This window comes from Chrysemys picta, chromosome 3 (genome assembly GCF_011386835.1).
Source record: "Chrysemys picta bellii isolate R12L10 chromosome 3, ASM1138683v2, whole genome shotgun sequence".
Lineage (NCBI taxonomy): Eukaryota > Metazoa > Chordata > Testudines > Emydidae > Chrysemys > Chrysemys picta.
Window position 1 is genome coordinate 177,779,101 of NC_088793.1, and position 22,957 is coordinate 177,802,057.

The following is a 22,957-nucleotide window of genomic DNA, read 5'->3' on the forward strand; positions in this document are numbered from 1 at the left end:
TAAATGGTGCATTTGCTAGGAAGGACTAATCTGTCACTCTCAGACAAGAGAGAAAAGTGATAATGCTTAAATGACCTTTACATTCTTTTTTTTCCCTTCCAAGAATTAGAGTCTCTGTGAGAGACCTGTAGATTACTCCATTTTACTCTGATATATAGCCTCTGTACTAGATTTAACGTGCAGTGCAGCCACCATCATTCTGGCAATGAGCGTTGGCTCACAGCAGAGATAGGCTCAAGGTGCAAAGTCTGAATAAGTAAGTACCCATATCCAAACTTTTACAGTCTTCAGCTGCCCAGGGTCATGAGGGCACAAATGGTAGCTTAGAGTCACTTTAGCACCCCCCGGCTCCTACACTGTGAGCTCTGTGTTGTGTATCTCAGTGATACAGCACAGAATCTCACCCCAGTTCTTGTGAAAAATGTCACTACAGTAAAAGCCATGTTATCTGGCACCTTATCAACCAGAAAGCTCTATTAACTGGCATTTCTGATATCTCTCAATACAAATCTTCAATCTAGTAACCGGGACGAGTATTCTGACCAGGAGGTTATGCATTGGACATTCTTCACTCTACTTTTATGCAAAAGAGGCAGAAGACAAGTAAGTAAGCTGATATCAGGGATTTATTCAAAAAAGCACCTTCCAGGGTGTGTCATAGGGTCATTACAGATTCAGCCCAATCTTCTACACCTAGGGTTGCCAACTTTCTACTTGTACAAAATTGAACACCCTTGCCCTGCCCCCTGCTCAGTCCATCTCATAAAATATCAAGGTTGGAAGGGAATTCAAGAGGTCATCTAATCTGACCCCCTGCTCAAAGCAGGATCAATCCCCAGACATATTTTTGCCCCAGAACCCTAAATGGTCCCCTCAAGGATTGAGCTCACAACCCTAGGTTTAGCAGGCCAATGCTCAACCCACTGAGCTATCCCTCCCCTTGCTCTGCTGCTTACTCTCCCCACCCTCACTCACTTGCTCATTTTCACCAGGCTGGCTCAAGAGGTTGAGGTGTGGGAGGGGGTGAGGGCTCTGGCTGGGGGTGCAGGCTCTGGGGTGGGGCCATGGATGAGAGGTTTGAGGTGTAGGAGGGTACTCTGGGCTGGGACTGAGGAGTTCAGAGGGCAGGAGGGGATCAGGGATGGGGCAGGGGGTTGGGACATGGGAGTGTGAGGTCTCCATCTGGTGGTGCGGGCTCTGGGTTGGGGCTGGGTATAAGGGGTTCGGGGTGCAGGAGGGTGCTCTGGGCTGGGACCCAGGGGTTTGGAGGACAGGAGGGGGATCAGGGCTGGGGCAGGGGGTTGGGGTGGGAGGGGGCTGAGGGCTCTGGCTGGGGGTGCAGGCTCTGGGGTGGGGCTGGGGATGAGGGGATTTGGGTGCAGGAGGGTGCTCTGGGCTGGGATTGAGGGGTTCAGAGGGCATGAGGGGGATCAGGGCTGGGGCAGGAGGTTGGAGCATGGGAGGTGGACAGGGGTGCAGGCGCCAAGTGGCACTTACCTCAGGCAGCTCCCGAAAGCAGCGGCATGTCCCCCCTTCTGCTCCTATGTGGAGGCGTGGCCAGGTGGCTCTGCGTGCTACCCCATCCGCAGGTGCTGACCCCGCAGCTCCCATTGGCTGAGAACCATGTCCAATGCGAGTTGCAGAGCTGGCGTTTAGGGTGGGGGCAGCGTGCGGAGTCCCCTGGCTGCCCGTATGCCTAGGAGCCAGAGGAGGGACATGACGCCACTTCCGGGAGCCGTGCGAAGCCATGTCAGGCAGGGAGCCTGCCTTAGGCCCATTGCGCCGCTGACTGGACTTTTAAAGGTGCTGACCAGAGCCACCAGGCTCACTTTTCGACCGGGCGTTCTGGTAGAAAACTGGCCACCTGGCAACCCTACCTACACCTTCTACATCTACAATGATAATTGATGTTGATAATGATGACCCTGAGGCACTGCAAGACCCTGAAGTGCCTGCTGAATCATCGAAGATTAAATTGTGTTCAGTCTAGTTTTAGTGTTAAGTATATTTTTAGTGATCTGGGTGCACGCCATGCGCTGCCCATAGTGATATGTAGTGTCAGAAGATAACCTAATTTATAGAAAACTTTACTTGTATACACCTAAGTGCTTCAAGAAACCAACCACTCTGCAGTGCAGTACTGCCACTGGATTGGTGAGTACCTGTATACTATTTTATACTTTATTCATTTTATTGTATTCTAATTCTTTGAAAATTGGTATTCCATTGGTAAGTATAACTCTTAGTTAACCAGAATTTTTGACTAACCGGCACCTCCATTCCTCCAACATGCCGGATAACAAAGCTTTTCCTGTACTTATTTTGGTGCCCAAATAGAGCTGAGTTCTTTTGAAAATCTGGCCTGTAACTGTTGTGCAGTACTACAGTACTAGCTTACCAGGCCAGCTTGAGCCAACACTTTTTGCATATGATATTAACAATAGTTTCCTACCATGCTATATTTATTTGTGTCAAAAGAATTAGGTAAACTATTAGCCCAATAAACTTTTTTATAGTGCTTAAAAGTACTTCAGGTGCTATTCCAAACAAGCAGATGCCCAAGGGAGCTTGCAAACTAATTTTAGACACGACACAATAAATGAGGGTACCAAACAAAAAGGAGGGAATGAAGAATGAGGAAGGACAAGAAACAAACTATAACTTGCACTGAGTAATATCTTATTCCTTAAATAGTTCCATTGATTTCAAAGAAACTATTCATGGAGGGAATACAAAAGGTAAGTAAGGGTGGGAGAACATGGCCTTTGACAGTTTGGTTACCTGTATATATTTATATCTATCTTTTAGCTATATAGGGCCCAATTGAACTAAGGTGACAGTACACTGACACTCTGAAGAGGCCTTAAAGTGATTGTAAATGTAATTTGCAGTCAGTTTAAGGTCCCTTTGCACTGCCAGAGATGGGTAAAGGGGCCTTAGTGTAAATAAGAATCAGGCCCACAAACTTTGTGATGCTTAATCACTTTGAAGTACCTAACTGAGAATTTTGTTTGCAAATCACAATGTAATAATATTTACATTGAAAACTATGGGGCAGACATTGTGTGTGCATGTTTTAAATACTGTAAGCTTCTTGGGAGAGGATCTTTACATATATTTGTACAGTGCCTAGCACAAGCGGCCCAAGTCCTCATTGGAGCTTCTGGATGTTATTACAATATAAATGTTAAATAATGACAACTTCCTTTTTCTTTATGTGTTGAGATGCTTTACAGTCTTTTGACAGTTATTCTGTTCATTTGCATTGCCAAGCTGACTAGCTATTGTGACATTTTGGGGGTCACCCAGATCAGTAAAGGGTTCTGTCACTGCCTGCGCTGCAACCTTGGGGTGCCTTAATGCTGGGTTGCTCTGGCTCAGATCCCTGACACCAGTAACCTGCCCATAAGCACATGCTCTCACCTTGGCTTACACCAGCCTACTTACTCTATGCAGGGTGACACCAACAGCCATTCCTGAGTCTCACCAAAATCCATCCTCCCTGAATTCTTAAAAATCAGACACTCAGACCATTCCCCTCTGGTTCGTCATCCTCAGAGGCATGAAACCAGCCCCCTGGTTACCAACTCACTTTGGAACCCACACTCCACACCATTTGTACAACAGAGACTGCTTGGGGTAAAAATCAACAACAGGTTTATTTCATAGAAAAACCACAGGTTCAAACATGAATGAGCAGGGAAAGCAAACATATACAAGTTAGACAGAAAATAAACAAAGACACAGGCTTTACTCTTCTACATTAGATAAAATCCCTTTTCCAATACAAGTTACCTATTGCCTTTGCAGTTTCCCAGCGTACCCCTAGCCATAGCAAGGATCCAGCATTTCACGGATAGCACTCACCAAGTAACTGTCCCTCAGTTTCTGAATGCAGATTTCAATTTCAAGCCTCATTTTTAAAAGGGCTTTTTCCTTTTCTTCTCTCTCCTCCCGCCCCCACATCCCGCTCCTGGACTGGAGACTCATGGTTATTCAGGGTGGGAAAATTCTAGCTAGGCTGTCTCAGTGTCTTCCCATTAACTCTAATGGCTCATCATTCGTCTTTCCCTGGGTTGTACATCGCTAGGTGGTTGGCGCTAGGCTCATCTCTTTGGGCAGGCAGCCCCACCCTGCCTGACTGTACCACAAATTATAAGCATTCTATATACATGAATACATAAATTCATAACCACAGTCCGTGTACGTATCTCATAAAGACCATTGAGTTCAGAACATTATGAACGTTAATAAAACACCTTACTCAATATACTTTTATAGTTTGATAATACAGTTTGCAATCAGTTGCTTTAACCGTTTATTTTTGGGGGGTTAAACTACCTGTTCTCCCCTTGGGGTGTTTGAACACTGATTATCACAGCTCTGGTAACAGCAGTAAAGGTTTTGCATATTAATGACTAGACAAACAATGCTGTTTCAAGACTTTAAATCCCTGATGTCCTTTTTGAAATACACAGGTTGCCGTTCATCTTATATTTTTGTTTTGGAGCTGGGGGAAGAAGGAGTGGACTTCAGCTAGCAATGAACCATGGCAATGGACGTTTGTGACATCAGCCAATGGGTAGGCACCCTAATACATAGTGGAATACGCAAGATTATTCAAAGAAGAATTTGAAAAATCATGAATTTTAAGGTAATTGGGCAAATGCTCCCCCGGAAAATACTTAGAATTTTTTTCAAAAATTGGTGCAAAGTAGCTTAAAGCTTCATCATGTTACATATATTTCCTATAAAATAATTTAAAGAACTTACTGTATATCCCTTGAATTTTATTCTTCTCTTTCCCTCTCCCTTTATATTCCCTCCTTCCAAACCTATCACTGAAGCAGCGGCTGCTGCTGGCTTTAATGAGAGCAGAACAGAAGCAGAAATGTCAGAAGCAGGAAGTGATATCACTGAACTGGCCAACTCTGACTTGTTGATGCTCTGATGTTCTTCCTGTTTTTATAGAGAACGCACTTCTTAAAAATATTTAAAATTGGTGGATTCCTACAGATAACTGGACCAGTCAGCTAAATCCTAGCACCAACATCAGCCACACATATCCCTAAGTCAGTTTTGAGCTAAAACCTAAGTCTCCAGGCTTGAAGACTAATACTGTGTTTAATTGGCCTCATTTCAAGTGTTTTTTAATAAAATGTACACAAAATGAATATAGTTCTGATGCAATGGTTCTCAACTTGTGGCCTGTGGGCCACTTGTGGCCCAATCAGCACACAGCTGCAGCCCATGTGACATCCTCAGGACTCTAACTAGGGCATGGCAGGAGGGGCACCTGTTCCAGGTGCAGAGCCAGCGTGGGGTGCAAAAATGGGGTGGTGCAGGATCGCGCCCAGCATCAGCCCCACCCTCCCCTAGCAGGATTGGGCCCAGCAGCATCAGGGGGAGGCCAGGGTGCTTAGCATCTCCCCCACCTCACAGGATTGCAGGTCCGTCCAGTAACCCTGGCTGGAGCAGGCTCTCCGCCACTAGGATTGCAGTGGCTGGCAGGCAGGGCAGGCTGCATGGCTGAGCTAGATACAGTCAAGGTAGAAGATCAGCGGGCGTAGGGAGGGGGGTACAGGGGACTGGGGCATGGGGATGGGGATGCAGCCAGTGCATGGGGAACAGTCTCGGGGGGGTTAGGTCATGGGGGGGCATTCCCTGGCTGGGAAGGCAGTCTGGGGAGGGGCTAGAGGCAGTCTCTGGGTCGGGGTCTGGGTGCAGCCGCGCTCTCTGGGTGCTCCGGACAGCCACACCACCAGCAGCAGCACAGAAGTGAGGGTGGGAATATGCCATGCCATGCCATTCTTACAGTAAATTAATTAATTTTAACAGTTAATGTTTTGACTTGTTTTGCTCATTTAAAATGCTCTTGGTAGACATTTGCCAGTGTTGAAATGAAAGGTACTATATCAGAGGTCCTCAAAGTGTGGGGCTCGACACTCTAGGGGGGCGTGGAGGAACGTCCGGGGAGCGCAGTGGGGCTCAGGCCAGCACCCATGGGACAGGGAGGGAGCACCACCCAGTGCCTCCCCGCCCCCGGTGCTGCTCTGGTCCCACCCCCAGCTGCATCCCCAGCTCCCAGCCCCATGCCTGTCCCTGTCCCCAGCCTCAGTGCGGCTCCACTCCCAGCCCCATGCCACCCCCCAGCCTTGGCCCGGGGCTGAGGCTGGGGCAAGGCCAGGAGCAGAGCTGAACCTGCTGCGAGCCTAGCTGTGGCTCCAATCCCCTTTCCCCACCCCCAGCCTCAGTCCCGCTCCCAGCCCCAGCCCCACCCCCAGCTGCATCCAAGCCTCAGCCCCTTTACCCCGTCAGCATCTGCCCCCCAAGTCGTGGCCCTGACCCCGGCCGTGGCTCCTGGGGGGCAGAAGGGGCATGGACAAGGGTAAGTGGGGGTGCAACCCTCAAAAGTTTGGGGACCAATGTACTATATCAATTTGAATTGCATTGCTGTCATATAACAAATACTAAACCTTATTTTTGTGTGTAGATGACCAGAAGTCACAAATGAAATTAATAGGTAGCAGGTTTAAAACAAACATAAGGAAGTACTTCTTTACACAATTCACAGTCAAACTGTGGAACTCATTGCCAGATTATGTTGTGAAAAACCAAAAGTATAACTGGGTTAAAAAAAGAATTAGATAAATTCATGGAGAATAAGTCCATCAAAGGCATTCGCCCATGTTCTGGGTGTCCCTAAAGCTCTGACTGCCAGAAGCTGGGACTGAACAATGGAGGATGGATCACTCGATAATTGCCCATTGTGTTCATTCCTTCTGAAGCACCTGGCACTGGCCATACTGGAAGATGGATACTGGGTTAGATGGACCATTGGTCTGACCCAGCATGGCCAGTCTTACGTTCTTATGAGAATCCGGAATTTGTTCTTGAAAACCCAAGATTTTCTGAGGCCAACAGTACACTGTTAATAGAGATTTGTCCAGTTTGCTCAGCTTATCATTCTTTATGTTCACATAGCAAGAAGAAGTTATCAGGAATAGATTTCAACATGAAATTGAAAATTACAGCTGGTCAGAAAATGGAAAAATAAATTCACTAAAAAATTTCAAAATTTAATTTCCATTTGATGCTGAAATTTAATTTTCAATCAAAATTCTCCAACCAACTTTACTGAAAATACTTTAATTACATTTGGCAATTCTGAATCAACTGGTGACAGCTGTCTTGCTAAAAAGTGACATCATATTCAATTATCAGAGGGGTAGCCGTGTTAGTCTGAATCTGTCATATTCAATATTAGCCAGCAAAGATGCATATTTGAAACTCTGATTCAGCCCTTGCTCTGCAGAGTGATCTAAATCCCTTTCCAAATTAGGGGGGAAATAGAAGACAGTCCACTGGGTGAAAGAAAAATCTAGAATGCACAAAATATATACACTACCTGCTACATATGCAAGTAGATTGACATCTAGTGTGAAAACAGAGAACTACACATCCTATACAGCAAACAAAGAAGTTTAAATGTTATAGCCCTTTAAAACATAGATAAAAAGAGACATTTCCCCATGTTTCAACTCTGGTTTTTTTAGAAATGATTACAAGGAAGCCTAAATATTATGGCCAAGAAGATTCTTACTTAAGTCCCCATTCAGCAGAGATGATTCAGAGTCTTATATGCTTACTTAAACTGGGCAAATGGCTACCTTGCCTGTACACAACTATTTGGTGTGACGTTCAGCTGGGATATCGAACAGATATTCAGGGAATCTGCAAGTATCTGGTGAAAATATTAGTGACTTCATGACTATAAAAATCAATATTACTCCAGGTGCACGGAACTGTTCACATACTCACAATTCCACCAAATTCATAACTATCCTAGCTGATTAATACATTATCATCAAGTAGTCCTCTCAGAACTTTTACTAGTTTCTGTCATGTCATGCCTGATTCTGCCATATATAATTACATCATCCAACATATGTTCACATATGCCACCACACTATATTTATTGAATTATCTGTTGATACCGTACATCTCATGTGCTGAAAATGTTTAAAAGAAACCTTTCACATCTGTAAAATTAAGACAAAATTCAGGATACTAGATTTGATAATATGCCATTTTAAGTCAACTGTATTTGTGTGTTTCCTCCCCTTCTCTGTTTTTTTTTTTAAGAGTCTGGTATATTTTGCACAGAATATCTCTCTAACAAAGCTACAATAATGACTTACCACACAGCAACACACACAAATATCACTAGTCTTTTGTAACTCTCCTGGAGAGAACTCAGTGTGTCAGACCTTGAAGTTTCTTAATTATGACCACATGCTGAGCTAGCCGCTTTGTCACTTGTCAATTCACATGATATGCATCTTGTGATTTTTCTTTACATCTGGTCACAGTGGGGGCCAAGATTTATATTTGGAAATCTCTAAGATTACCAGTACCTAAAAAGCACTCTAAGCATTTATGTAAAATATCAGATCTGCTTCTGTGAATTTTGATACAGTTTAGTGTGATTTGCTAATAATAGTCGCAGCTGTATATTACCATGCTTCTCACAACTAGAGATTTACTTTTGCCAGCTTCCATACTCATAAAACACCCTGAAAATGGTAATGGTCATTGAGTGTTTTTTTGTTGTTGATATTCAAGGAAAATACAAAAACACAAAAAACGATGCAATGAGCATGACATTTAAATACAACAGGGGTGGCCAGCCTGAGCCTGAGAAGGAGCCAGAATTTACCAATGTACATTGCCAAAGAGCCACAGTAATATGTCAGCAGCCCCCCATCAGCTCCCCCACCCAGTGCCTTCTGCCCACTGGCAGCCCCGCCAATCAGCGCCCCCCGTCCCTCCCCGCACCTCCTGATCAGCTGTTCCGAGGCGTGCAGGAGGAGGAGCGGGAGGAGCGAGGGCATGGCAGGCTCAGACGAAGGGGTGGAGTGGGGGCAGGGCCTGTGGCAGAGCCAGGGGTTGAGCAGTGAGTATCCCTCGGCACATTGGAAAGTTGGTGCCTATAGCTCCAGCCCTGGAGTCGGTGCCTACGCAAGGAGCCGCATATTCACTTCTGAAGAGCCGCATGTGGCTCTGGAGCCACAGGTTGGCCACCCCTGAAATACAACAATCATCGTTACTTACATCAAGACCAAGGAATGTAAACATACAACTCCATTGCTTAACACTCTTAGCATTTTTTTGGTTTTGTTTTGTTGTTTTTTTAAACACAGAAGCCATCTGTAATTTTACACACACAATTTTACTATGAGCCAAACGTTACACTTTCACACTGCCTAATTTGTGTGCACAGGATGAAATCCCGAATCAACTGTAGTCAGTCAGAGTTTTTCAATTAACTTTAATGGGGCCAGGCTTTTACCCACATCCATTTGCATATAAAATGAGGTATTGTTAGGGAGTGTAGTCTCCCTCAGAGGCGGATGCAGAGGGAATGCTGCAAGCCACTTGGTGGGTGGAACTAGGAGGGCCACACCCTGCATGCCAGAAGCAGAGGGGCGGGACAGTAAGAGGAAGTAGAACAGCCAGCCCAGCCGCTCAGTTGAGAGGGAGCTGTCAAAGAAGACAGATACTTCTTCCCCGCTGCTGGAGTGGGACGCCAAGGAGAACTGCTGCTGCCCCGAGGACTTGCATGAGGTTCCAGAGAGCCCTGCCACTCCTGACGCTGAGGAGCTGCTATTGCTACCCTTGGCAGTGTATCCCGGAGAGACTGAGGATGACTCCCCCTTGGGTGTTAGGGCCATGGGATGTGGTGGAGTTGGGTGGGTCCACATCCTCCTACCCCTGCCACTGCACCTCTGGGGTGGCAGTACTCCCCCTACTAGGCCAGGAGGCCTGTGCTCCTCAGACACCCCTGCCGGAGCCCCACATAGGGTTGCTAGGCATCTGGTTTTCAACCGGAATGTCCAGTCGAAAAGGAACCCTGGTGGCTCCAGTCAGCATTGCTGACTGGGCTGCTAAAAGTCCAGTCAGTGGCGCAGCCAGGCTAAGGCAGGCTCTGTCTGCCCTGGTTCCACGTGGCTCCTGGAAGAGGCCAGCATGTCTGGCTCCTAGGTGCAGGGGTGACCATGGGACCTCTGCGCACTGCCCCCACCCTGAGCACTGGCTGTGTAGCTTCCATTGGCTGGGAGCCATGGCCAATGGGAGCTATGGGGGTGGTGCCTACAGGCAGTGCGCAGAGCCCCCTGACCCCTCAGCCTAGGAGTTGGACATGCCAGCTGCTTCTGGGAGCCGCTTAAGGTAACTGCCACCCAGAGCCTGCACCCCACACCCCCTCCTGCACCCCAACTGCCCTGAGCCCCTCCCACACTCTGAACTGCGCAGAGCCCCCTCCTGCACCCTAAATCCCTCATCCCCAGCCCCATCCCAGAACCTTCTCCCCCAGCTGGAGCCCTCACCCCTCCTGCACCCCAACCCCTTGTCCAAGTCTGGTGAAAGTGAGTGAGGGTGGGGGAAAGCGAGCAACAGAGGGAGTGGGAATTGAGTGAGTGGGAGCAGGGCCTTGGAGGAGGGGCAGGGCAAGGGTGTTTGGTTTTCTGCAATTAGAAAGTTGGCAAACCTAGCCCCATAGAGTGTGCTTCATGCTCATCTCTGCTGGGACCCCATAAACTGTGCTAGGGCTGCAGCTCGGCCTGACTGTAGGCCAGAGCCCAGACTGTTCGCTGCCCTGCCCTACTTGAAGGCTGGGCATATAAATTGCTACAGTTCTGCCGGACTGCAGGCCAGAGCCCAGACTGTTTGCGGCACTGCCCTGCTTGAAGGCCGGGGCCTATTGAGTACCCCAATTCCCTTTTTCTTTGTTTTTGAGAGTACTCTAGCAGACCAGACTGCGAGAAGGCGTGGATGCGAAGGGATGTCTACACACGCTTACAGTTATATTCTCTAACAAAATTCTAAATTGTATATGTATGTAGCATTGTCTCTGTTGTATAGGCCTCCATTTCAGTTGTGGGTTATGACAATTTAGCATAACAGCAGTGCAGCAATAATAATATACTGTATTTGTATTGTTTTATGATGACAGATGCGACACTGATTTAGACAGAAAACTCCTTTTATAACTTAGCCCTAAATTGTGATATTAAGCACAATTCTGTGGTTGGGAAAGAGCTCCTCTGCCCCAGTGGGAGCTCCAGAATACAGATTCTTACAGCCTAACCCTTCACTGATGTATATGAGTACCATCGGCCCTGCTTTGGAGAGGCACTCGGCATCCCAGAGCTCCAGAAGAATGTTCAGTGTACAGTCCCCTCCACATCCATCCATTTCATAGCCAATGGAGAAGGGAAGAGCCTGGCCATAGCTCTCCTCCTTCCCACCCATTTTACAGAGGCGAGTGCTAACCAGAGAGCTAAATCTGCAGAGCCCTCATATGTGGCAAAGACTCCCCATGTACCAAGCCAGTGTACAGGGGATACAAAGAGAGAAGAGGATACTGTGCCCTCTTTTCCCCATATGCACCCATACAGGAACCAGGAAAAATCTGTCTCAGGGCAGGGATCATGTTTTCTTTTGTGCCTTCTACAGTGCCAAGCACACTGTTGGCACTTCCATTATAATTAATAATTGGTAACCTGTTACTAACATCTTATGTATTTTCCTTTCTTTTCACCATACCGACACTGCTGTGCCACTTGCAGGATTCCTCTCAGAACAGAGTATCAAAGGGGTAGCCATGTTAGTCTGGATCTGTAAAAGCAGCAGAGAGTCCTGTGGTACCTTATAGACTAACAGACGTATTGGAGCATGAGCTTTCATGGGTGAATACCGAAGAAGTGGGTATTCACCCATGAAAGCTCATCCTCCAATACGTCCCTTAGTCTATAAGGTGCCACAGGACTCTTTGCTGCTTTCTCAGAACAGAGGGTCTCTATTATTCCAAATTCAGCGGTAGCCATTTGTTATCTGAATTATTTACCAATACTAAGAATCTTGAGTTCATTTGGTTTGTGTGGGAAAGGGATCTGAGGAGAGGCTATAAGAGATCCCTGCACATGGCTCAGATGTTCCTCAGCACACATACCCCCATGATTGAAGGAGACTATCTATGCAAGGATAAGTGAACACAAGGTTTACTTTCACTGTCCTTTGGTGCATATGTTGTAACTGCTATTTTACTCTGTGTGTTCCTCTGACTAACCAAGGAGTCAGTAGTATTTTGTTAACTTGTCCTTTTAACCCACCGTGGATCACATCTGCATCATTTTTTTTCCTATTTAAAGGGTTTTTTGTAATTTTGTAATTAGATGTTTACCTGTGGAGATAAGCTAGTCTCTTGGAAGAGTGCCTGGATTTTTCTTTGCTTCGTGGGATGATTAGAGGTCTCTTATTACAGATCCAAAGCTCCACATAGCTGTCCCTCTGAGTAATGAGTCCTTGGTTTTTTTTAAATCCAATCCCTGTGATACTACAATCTACACAGCTGTTGTATGTTTTCCTCTTTTATATCAGGCTGTAGGTCTTTCCTCCTGTTTATATCTTGAAAACCTCCATGACAAAATTTTGTCTCTCTCAGTATTTTTCATTGTATAGATTTAATCATTCCTATTTTTTTGCTTTTGTAAACTAACAGTAAAAAAGATGTGTAATCTTGACATCATTTTATAACTTCAGTTTGACACATGCTTTAAGTCAGAGACATTTTATTCCATGACTGTAATGTCTTTCATTAATAAGCCGACTATTTCTCAGCCATTATTTCAATACTACTTTCCATTTTTTCCAGTAGAGTGTCCAACACTATTGTCAATCTGGCAGACATTTTCCTGGCCATCTTGATTCTGATACTCTTGATTCAGATTTTCCCACCTGTATGTGTGCAAGTTTGTAGAACTGATTTCTTCCCCCCCCCCCCCCACCCCTTCTTGCCTCTGATTTTGTCCTGAATTTTCCATTTGTTTTCAATCACGTCAGAAAGAAGTATTTTTCCTTGTTAAGCACGGATACATTTGATTTGCATGCATTTTACCACATTTAGGATATAAGTGGCAAAAAGGACAGAGAAGCAGCATGCTCAGCAGGTCTGTCTACTCCTTCAGTGGCATCATGTAAAAAAACTCACTTTATAGTCATTTTGAGTCCCAGACAGATAAGGGACAAATTTCCAAAAATGTGCTCAACAGATGTACCCACTAAATCCCACATATGTGCACCCAAAAGGAACTGTATGTGCAAATGGGCACTTAAACATGAAGCTACTTATCTTGCAGAAAGGATATGACAAGCACAGCAGGTATGATTGTTGTTTGGAACTAGGGTGATCAGACAGCAAGTGTGAAAAATCAGGACGGGGTGGCGGGGGGGCAGGAGGTTATAGGAGCCTATATAAGAGACTCAAATCAGGACTGTCCCTATAAAATCGGGACATCTGGTCACCCTATTTGGAACTAGTAGTTATATAGCTGCCGACGGCAATAAAACAATTCTGAGGTATTTTTGACAGTGCTGTTCCCCTATTAAATCTTATAAACTGAGCTTTTAAAACCTCAACTTTGGATTCAGGAATACTAGATCTGAGGGTTTGGAAAGGAGTATGCCTGTGTGCATAACTCTAGGACTTTCACACACAAAAAAATAGCAGTAGTGTTTTTTGCTGAGAGAGGAGAAAACGATCAATGTTTTGGGCCTAAACTGTCAAAGCACATGAAAGGTGATTTGTGATTAGTGTTGACTACTGTGATCTGAAGAATTACTAACCTTGATTTAAAGCCCAGTAATGAGTTTTTGGCTGTTTTACTCTATTTTGTGATTATGGATTAAAGCAGATGAAACAAAAGGTTAATACGTTAATGACTCACTATCTTTGTTATATTTAGCAATTTAAAGACAGCTTAATTATACTTATTTTTCCCATTGTTTCTTTTTATTGATAGTAGCATACTATTTAGTAACTAAATTTCAGATATCATGACAGATCTTTGACCACATCTTAGCAACAACCTGGACAAAAGAGCAAAATTCTATGAATGGCCTTTTTTAGAGAGATTAAATGTAATGCATTTTACACTTTTGTATCCAGGATGTATACACCTTAGAATGAATAAGGCTGTTAACAACATTGTCAAAACAGTATCAAATGTCTGCCAAATAATTTAATAAACTGTGGGGTGAGGAGTCCTCAGTAATTGGCAGAATAAAACTGCAAATATAATCAGAAAACTGGCAAAACCTTCCAGAAGTTTTACTCTTAGAACTTTCAATGTCCTCAAGGACTGTGGATTTTCTAATAGTTTCATCTTTGTTCTATCTGCACTAAATATTAAAAACTATGATTTGGAGGGGGTCTTTCAGCATAATTAGTTTCTTTTCATATACTTGGGATGAAGGATTTTACTATATCAATGCAAAGTTGGCCCAAATCTTGAAAGGTGCTGAACACTTGCTACTCCCATTTAGCACTTTATATGTAGTCTGGGGCTTTTTAAACTGCAAGTTGAGGAATAATGATATTATAAAGAATTTCTGTCTATTTGGAAGTTAACTCAAGCACACTGAGAGGAGATTCAATTAGATGTGAGTAATTTTCACAGGAAATAATTCCCAAAGTCTTAGAATTTCTTTTAAAGGCTAACTGACCGAAGTACAGTCGTAGTACAACTCTCAACCTGCTTATGATTCATGTGATGTCTTTTTAACAGTTTTAATACTAAGATTTGGCCCAGTAGCCTTTGCATTTTCTCCTAAAGCCAGTTTGGATTAAGTATCCTGAATTTCTGAAGGGACAGCTGACTACCCCTTTATTTGAGTCCTCACTCATGTCTGAGAGCCCTGTTTGGCTGATATTTTCTGCAGTGTGACTGAACACTACCTAAACACAATTAGAATGTTTAAATGCACTATGGCTGAGATTCGTTGGGAAAATCAGAAAGCAGATGCTTTTTGCCAAATTAAAGGCTGATAGTATATGCCTAAAAAACCCACACACAATCCACAAAACCAGTAATGGGGACACAGTTAATAAAATGCCTACTTTGTAGCCACAATTTAAAAAAAAAGCATCCTAATAAATAATTCGGAGATGACTTGAATGCCTATTGAAAGTGATGGAAATTATTTTTATGCATGAAAAAATATTTTCTGATTCCAAAAAAACTTAACATAAAAAGACCTGCCATGTTGGGTCAGACCATGGTCCATCCTACCCAGTATCCTGTCTCCAACAGTGGCTCTTACCAGAGCTTCAGGCAAAGTGTAGGGAACAAAGCTGCTGTCTTCCACTCTGAGCTTCGAGCATGGGGTTGCATCCCTGACCATCTTGGCTAATGGTCATTGATGGACCTATCCTCCATGAATTTATTCAGTTCTTTTTTCAACCCAATTATACTTTTGGCCATCACAACATCCACTGGAAATGTATTCCACAGGTTAGATGTGCATTGTGTGACAAAGGACTTCCTCTGGTTTGTATTAAACCTGCTGCCTATTATTTCATCGGGTGACACCTGGTTCTTCTCTATTTGCTTTTTCCATACTGTTTATAATTTTATAGCCCTCAATCATATCCCCCCGTAGTCATCTCTCTTCTGAGTTGAACTGCCCTAATCTTTATAGTCTCTCCTCCTATGGCAGCCATTCCATACCCATGCAGCCATTCCATCTTAGTTGCCCTTCTCTGAACTTTTCTAGTTCTACTATATCCTTTTTCAGATGGGGTGACCAGAACTGGCCACAGAATAGATTAATATAATGGAATTATAATATTTTATTTCCTATTTTCTATCACTTTTCTAGCCTTTTGAACTTCTGCTGCATGTTGGGTGGAAGTTTTAGGATTTGACTTCCAAATTTTAAAGGCTGCCTTTTTGCCTCTAACAGCCTCCATCGCTCTGCTGTTTAGCCATGGTGGCATTCTTTTGGTCCTCTTTGTTTTTTTGGATTTGGGGTATAGAGCCTATATTATGCTGTTTTTAAGAAATCTCCATGCTACTTGTAGACATTTTACCCTTGTGACTGCTCTTTTTAATTTCCAGCTAACTAACGTCCTCATTCTTGTGTAGTTCCTTTTTTTAAAATTAAATGTTACTGTGATCAGGTTTTTTGGTATTTTCCCCTCTACAAGGATGCTAAGGATCTTGTTTCACAACTAGTTGAAAAGAATGAATATAGTCAAGCAAATTACAAACTATGGACTTGGATTTAAGCTTTATTTTTATTTTTAGTAATGACCAGCAAAAACCTTTAAATTAATATTCTAAGGACCCACACTAGAAATAGTCTGATTTCACTAACAGTTTTGCTTGGGTAAGGTTTACAGGAATTGGTTGTGAAGTTTTAAAAGGCTATTTATTTCTTATGCCACCCACAGAAAGTCCACACTGAAATGAGAAGTTGACGAGTAGTAATGTGAGACAACATGGGTGAGGTAATATCTTTTATGGGTCGTCTTCTTCTTCGGAGCTCAATGTAGCTTGAAAGTTTGTCCCTCTCACTAACCGAAGCTGGCCTGATAAAATATATTACCTCCCCCACCTTGTCTCTCTGATATGCTGGGATCAACATGGCTACAACACTGCATATAGTAGTTGAAACAGGAGCCCAGTGGGTGGGGTGACATGGAAACCAGGACCCCTGTGAGAAATATTTAATTGGATTTAAATAGATTTAATTTTTACTACAAAGTTTGCTTTCTATCTGGCAGACCTTTAGTTGCAAATATTAGTTTACATCTAAAAGGAAAACCCTATATGATGTATTATTTATCGCATGTCTTACCAGCATATATAAATGCATTCAGATTGATTTCAAATGGGTAGGTGATACAGTACAGTCCTGTTAAGTCAAATATACCATGTGCATTATTATTCACTATACCCTCATTCACGAAGGGCCAGATTCCAATACACTTACTCTTACTGAGTAGCCCCTTATTCTACTCACTGAGTTTAAAAAAAAGTACTATTCAACACAAGTAAAGACATAACCATTTGGCCTTCTAATCTGAGCCCAATATTTTTTACTTTCATTGTTGTTTTACCTTTTGTACAAATAACTAGTATAAAGACAAGCTCTTCTTTAAAACAAATCAAACAAATACAAATAATATAAAATATTTTATGTTTTGGGTGTTTTGGGGAGAAATATACAAATTATATACAATTTCTGGAATGTGTTTGAAAGAGAAATATCAGATCAATATAAAGGCAATGGAATCATGTCATAAGTAATTATTCTGTAACACCTGACATAGGCATGGGATAGTTTTATGTATGTATACTTTTTTTATTGACATACCAAGTAATACATGTCACCATGAAATTTATGCCAATTTAACGGGTAATAGCTGGAGCTCAGATTATAGGGTGACTGGGTGGGGGGAACGTATCTAAACAGATTAAATAGAAAAGATGTAAGACTTACATTTGACTACAGGCTCTACATCTTTGAAACATGAAAAGTAAAGGATCTAACATGACAGTACAATTGTCAGAGAATGGTATGTTATTTTTAAATTCAAATCAGATGTCTAATCTTGCCCTCAAAGTTAACAGCAAAACTCCCAATTACGTGTTTTGCTGTTAACTTTGTGAGGGCAAGTTAACCCTTAAGAGTTAGATTGAGGACTAACCATCAGGAAACCAGTTCAGCCAACTCAGTTAAGGTGGTTTTTTTTAAAACCTCTAAGAGCAAATTGGCTGTTTAAACAAATATATTAATGGATCATTTCTCTTTTTCTTTTAGATTTTCAGTCAGCTGGTTGTACTGTTGCATGCTCACACACACACACACACACACACACACACACACACACTACCCCTGACACTTTAAATTATTATCCCTAGACTCTGGAACTTGTTCCTCCTGCTGGTCTGCAAGAAACCAAAATTTTTAGTTCTTTCATTATTCCCTGATACCCTATATATTTAATTATGCTTTTGCCTGAATGAGTGATGTGTAGGGGGGTTAGATTTCTTATTTTTAGGGGAAATTATTTTGATTTCTTTGCTTGACGTTGACTCAATTTATCAACCATTAAACCAACAGCTTAATTAATGTGTTTCTAATTTTGTATATGCAACCAAACCCTTATGTTTTTTACTCAGGAAAACTGTTGACGACTCTATGGTATGTGAGTTTTGGCTGATGAGTAAAAAGTGTGTAATGACTACAGTATTTGACCTAAAAATCATAAGTGCATTTAGTAAATCAAACAAACAGATACTTTCAGTGCCATTTTTCAAAGGGTACAGAGCAGAAAACTGAGCCCACATGCTAAAAGATGTAAAACTTTTCTGACATTAACTATATTTACACACTGCAAGTCAACCAGAAAATAGTTTCTTGGCTATTTAATTTAAATCCTACAATGTTTTAAAGAAGAATTTAAAAAGAGATTACTCAACAGCAAAAACGTTGCCAACTCCAGATATACCCAATTTTGTTCCCTTAGGAAACTGGGATCCATGCAAGGGAGCACAAACTGAGAAAAAAACATGACTTTTGTAAACCTTTTCCTCTACTAACACTACCGCAATATGAAACTAATTGGATAAATGAAAGTTAACACAAATCAGATAACAAACCCTTGCTCTCCATCCAGGATAACTACTTTGGAAACAAGAGAAATGGTGAAAATTACACACGTATACAACCCCAACATTAATCTTGCTTCTTGTAGTAGGAAGAGAGCCTGAGACATAAGCCCTTATATAAGAGGCCTGGTATGAGGCCTGAGCTACTCACAGAATCTGGCAAGAACAGGGCTGATACTGCAGAAATGCATATTCCTAAGACGTGCTTGTCACAGAGTACTCACGCAAACACATCCCGATATCAAGTGGTACCAGAACATCCCGATATCAAGGATGGTACAAAAACATTCCCCAAGGATAACAGGAACACACTGACTCCTCCTAAAAGATAAGGTCAGGATGACAGTACGTAATAGAGATGTTTTGATTGAACCAACATGTACAAAATGATGGGTGATAAATAGTAACAGAAGGCAGTAACTATGTCAAAGGGGCAGTCCTAACTTGTTTGTATCAGAGAATAAAGATGTATCTCAGAGGGCAAATCTTTGTCTGGCCTTAAGGAGGAATGGAAAGTCCTGCCATTCACTGAGCTGGTCCACTGTTATGGGCATACATGTATTAGTGGTCTGGTAGAGTCTTCAGGATACTAGTACCATGTTTTGTCGACAATAAACCTGGCTGGGTGCCTTCGTCCCTTAACGGATCTTGTGGTCATTGGGTGGTTCGCTCGAGGTCTGCCCTGCCAGCTGTCTGCGCAGGGGTGGGGCGGCACACAGAGGGAACACACACATACATACACACACACAGAGCCAAACATCTATCAACATCTAACCACAGTTCTCTTGTGTATTTGCCAGATCTTGTGACCAAATTTCCCTATAGGTATAGAATAAGAACTGACTCCAGCTAAGAGGCCTTGCACATTCAGAAAGCTACATAGAATTGACAAGTTACCTGAACAGCTGCAAAAGTAATGTCTTATAAATAGGGCTGTCATGTGATTAAAAAAATTGATTCCACAATTTAAAAAATTGATCGCGCAATTAATTGCGTAATTAAACAATAATAGAATACTACTTATATAAATATTTTTGGATGTTTTCCACATTTTCAAATATATTTATTTCAATTACAACACATACAAAGTGTATAGTGCTCACTTTATATTTATATTTTATTTTAAATATTTGCACTGTAAAAATAAAAGAAATAATATTTTTCAATTCACTTAATAAAAGTACTGTAGAGAAATCTCTTTATCATGAAAGTTGAACTTACAAATGTAGAGTTATGTACAAAAAATAACTTCACTCAAAAATAAAACAATGTAAAACTTTACAGCCTACAAGTCCACTCAGTCCTACTTCTTGTTCAGCCAATCACTCAGACAAACAAGTTTGTTTACATTTGTAGGAGATAATGCTGCCCGCTTCTTGTTTATATGTCCTGAAAGTGAGAACAGGCGTTTGCACGGCACTGTTGTAGCTAGCGTTTCAAGATATTTACGTGCCAGATGCGCTAAAGATTCACATGTCCTTTCATGCTTCAACCACCATTCCAGAGGACATGCATCCATGATGATGATGGGTTTTGTCGATAACAATCCAAAGCAGTGCAAACCAATGCATGTTCATTTTCATCATCTGAGTCAGATGCCACCAGCAGAAGGTTGATTTTCTTTTTTTGGTGGTTCGGGTTCTATAGTTTCCACATCAGAGTATTGCTCTTTTAAGACTTCTGAAAGCATGCTCCACACCTCATCCCTCTCAAATTTTGGAAGGCACTTCAGATTCTTAAATCTTGGGTCAAATGCTGTAGCTATTTTTAGAAAACTCACATTGGTACCTTCTTTGCGTTTTGTCAAATCTGCAATGAAAGTATTCTTAAAATGAATAACATGCTGAGTCATCATCCAAGACTGCTATAACATGAAATATATGTCAGAAGGCGGGTAAAACACAGAACAGGAGATATACAAGTTTCCCCCAGGGTGTTCAGTCATAAATTTAATTAACGCCTTTTTTTTTAAATGAGCATTGTTAGCATGGAAGCATATCCTCTGGAATGGTGGCCACAGCAGAAGGGACATATGAATAGTTAGCATATCTGGCATGTAATTACCTTGAAATGCCAGCTACAAAAGTGCCATGCGAACATCTGTTTTCACTTTCAAGTGACATTGTAAATAAGAAGCGGGCAGCATTATCTCCTGTAAAAGTAAACAAACTTGTTGGTCAGAGCGATTGGCTGAACAATAGGACTCAGTGGATATGTAGGCTCTAAAGTTGTACATTGTTTTATTTTTGAATGCAGTTATTTTTGGTACTTAATTCTACATTTGTAAGTTCAACTTTCATGTTAAAGAGATTGCACTACAGTACTTGTATTAAGTGAATTGAAAAATACTATCTTTTATTTTTCCAGTGCTAATATTTGTAATAAAAACAATATAGTGAGTACTGTATATTTTGTATTCTATATTGTAATTGAAATCAATATATTTGAAAATGTAGAAAAACATCCAAAATATTTAATAAATTTCAATTGGTATTCTATTGTTTAACAGTGCGATTAAAACTCCGATTAATCACGATTAATTTTTTTAACTGTGATTAATTTTGTTGAGTTAATTGTGTGAGTTAACTGCGATTAATCAACAGCCCTACTTATAAAGTTAATTTTTCAAACCAGATCAGTCTGGCTCTGACTGATTCTCCATGTACAGTAGCTCCCATCCTCACAGGTCTCCACTAACATCAGTGTGCTGTATATACACAGATACCCATTTATGACTGGCATTCTAAAGAAAGGTCCAGAAAGTGTTGAAGTGTTGAAAGTAAAAAGGAGATTTTGTATGTAACAACTATAGGCTGAAAAAAATCCTGAATGCCATAATGACAGCCTGGGAGAAAGGTGCTGCAGGATGCAATTTTGATGCCAAAGATTTCTGCAGTGCAAAATAATGTTAATGTGGAAGGAAGGAGGATAATATTTTCCCCATTTATTAAAATTAAAAAGAATAAAGGTTATCTGCTTTTTAAGTCCTGACTTTAGTTTCTATATCTGGCTGAGCCTACATGAGAAAAAAAACATAACCATAATTAACTGATCAATCAGATGATCACATGATAATTTCAATAATCATAACCTCACCTAATTTAAGGGATATCATTTAACTCTTTTAAAATATTTTTATTTTAAATATATTCAGCTGAATTTTATTAATAAAGGAACAATTTTACCCATAAGCACTTCCTCAGGTAAACAGTAACCAGGAAATTAAGGTGATCTGAAGTCCATTGCAAAGCCATTCCTTTGAGCCCTCTCCCTACCTCCATGATTTTTTGTGCAATCTTCTCCTCCTACCTACAATACTTCAGAACCATGCCAGGTGATGTGTACATGTGTAAGGGTTGCAGATAAATCCCACTGGGTAGATGAGGCAAAAATGTGTCTAGAAGTCTGCATTCATTTTTCCCTCTGAGGACTTAAGATTCTACCTAGTGTTCAAATCATGAATCAGTGTATATTCCAAACTATACTATACAGGTGTATGAGCAGTAAACATTACATTATCAGTTCATTCTGCCTCCTCCCTGCGGCTTCAGGTTTGGCAGCACTTGCTGAACTGACCTCATTACATCCCAGAAGAACAATTCAAAATTCAGTTAAAACTACTTTAAAAAAAAACACCTTCATAAATCTAAACATTATCTCAAGAATTTCAGGGGGGTCTGATTTAAAATAAAAACAAAAAAACGCGAGTCAGGATTGTTATTCCCTAAACATAATTTTAGATGACTTAATACTGAACAAGTATTATCTCCTTTACTCACTCTGTTAACCCTTTTATTTACTAGCCCTAAAAAGGTGTCAAAAGATGTTAGGAACAATAGAATTCTGATCACCTTGCTATGGATCTGGACAGAAATGGCACAGAATAAGAAAACATTCTAAGTTGCTGGAACCCATTCACAGTAAATATAAATGTTCCCCTTTCAGTAAACAGTACTGCCTATTCCAAGAGTTCAAATCATGAGTCTGGTGCCAAAAAATCATGAGATTGGCTAAAAAAAAAAATCCCAGGAGATTTAAACAAAATAAGGTTGGGATTTTTGTTATTTGCCATCTGAGGCTTTGGTGTTCATGTTTTCAGCTTTTCTTTGCAATCAGAAGGGCTAGAAACTAAATGAAAGCCGAGTATAACATCATTCCAAGAACTGGGGCTTTAAGAAAAACGTGAGATATTACAAGAGTCATGAAAAAATTGTGAGAGTTGGTAACACTGTCAAAAAGGGCCTGATCATTGAACCCTTACTCAGGCAAAGCTGCCATTGATTTAAATGGTACAAAAATGTCTGAAGAGTGGCCATTGAGGATCCTCATGACACCAGCAAATTTTTTAATCAATTACATCCTTATAATTACTCACTTAAAAGTAAATTCCCTTTTGTTGCAGAGTGCAGGGAGTAAACAGGTAAGCGTGCACTCTGATC

General features: G+C 41.7%; 1 protein-coding gene across 13 annotated transcripts in view; it reads right to left on the minus strand.

The window, feature by feature from the left end:
• ACYP2 (acylphosphatase 2) overlaps nt 1–22,957 on the minus strand; it is a 219,599-nt gene that overhangs the window by 58,220 nt on the left and 138,422 nt on the right. For 2 of the 13 annotated variants that reach the window (XR_010600233.1, XR_010600232.1), the window contains one exon: nt 8,202–9,086. The exons of 9 other annotated variants lie outside the window; for them this stretch is intronic. Coding sequence is in view for 2 of the 4 variants with exons in the window: in XM_065590701.1 (XP_065446773.1) it covers nt 18,743–18,839 (97 nt within the window). In the remaining 2 variants the exon portion in view is untranslated. 2 more of the 13 variants (XM_065590701.1, XM_065590702.1) reach the window with 2 other exon arrangements.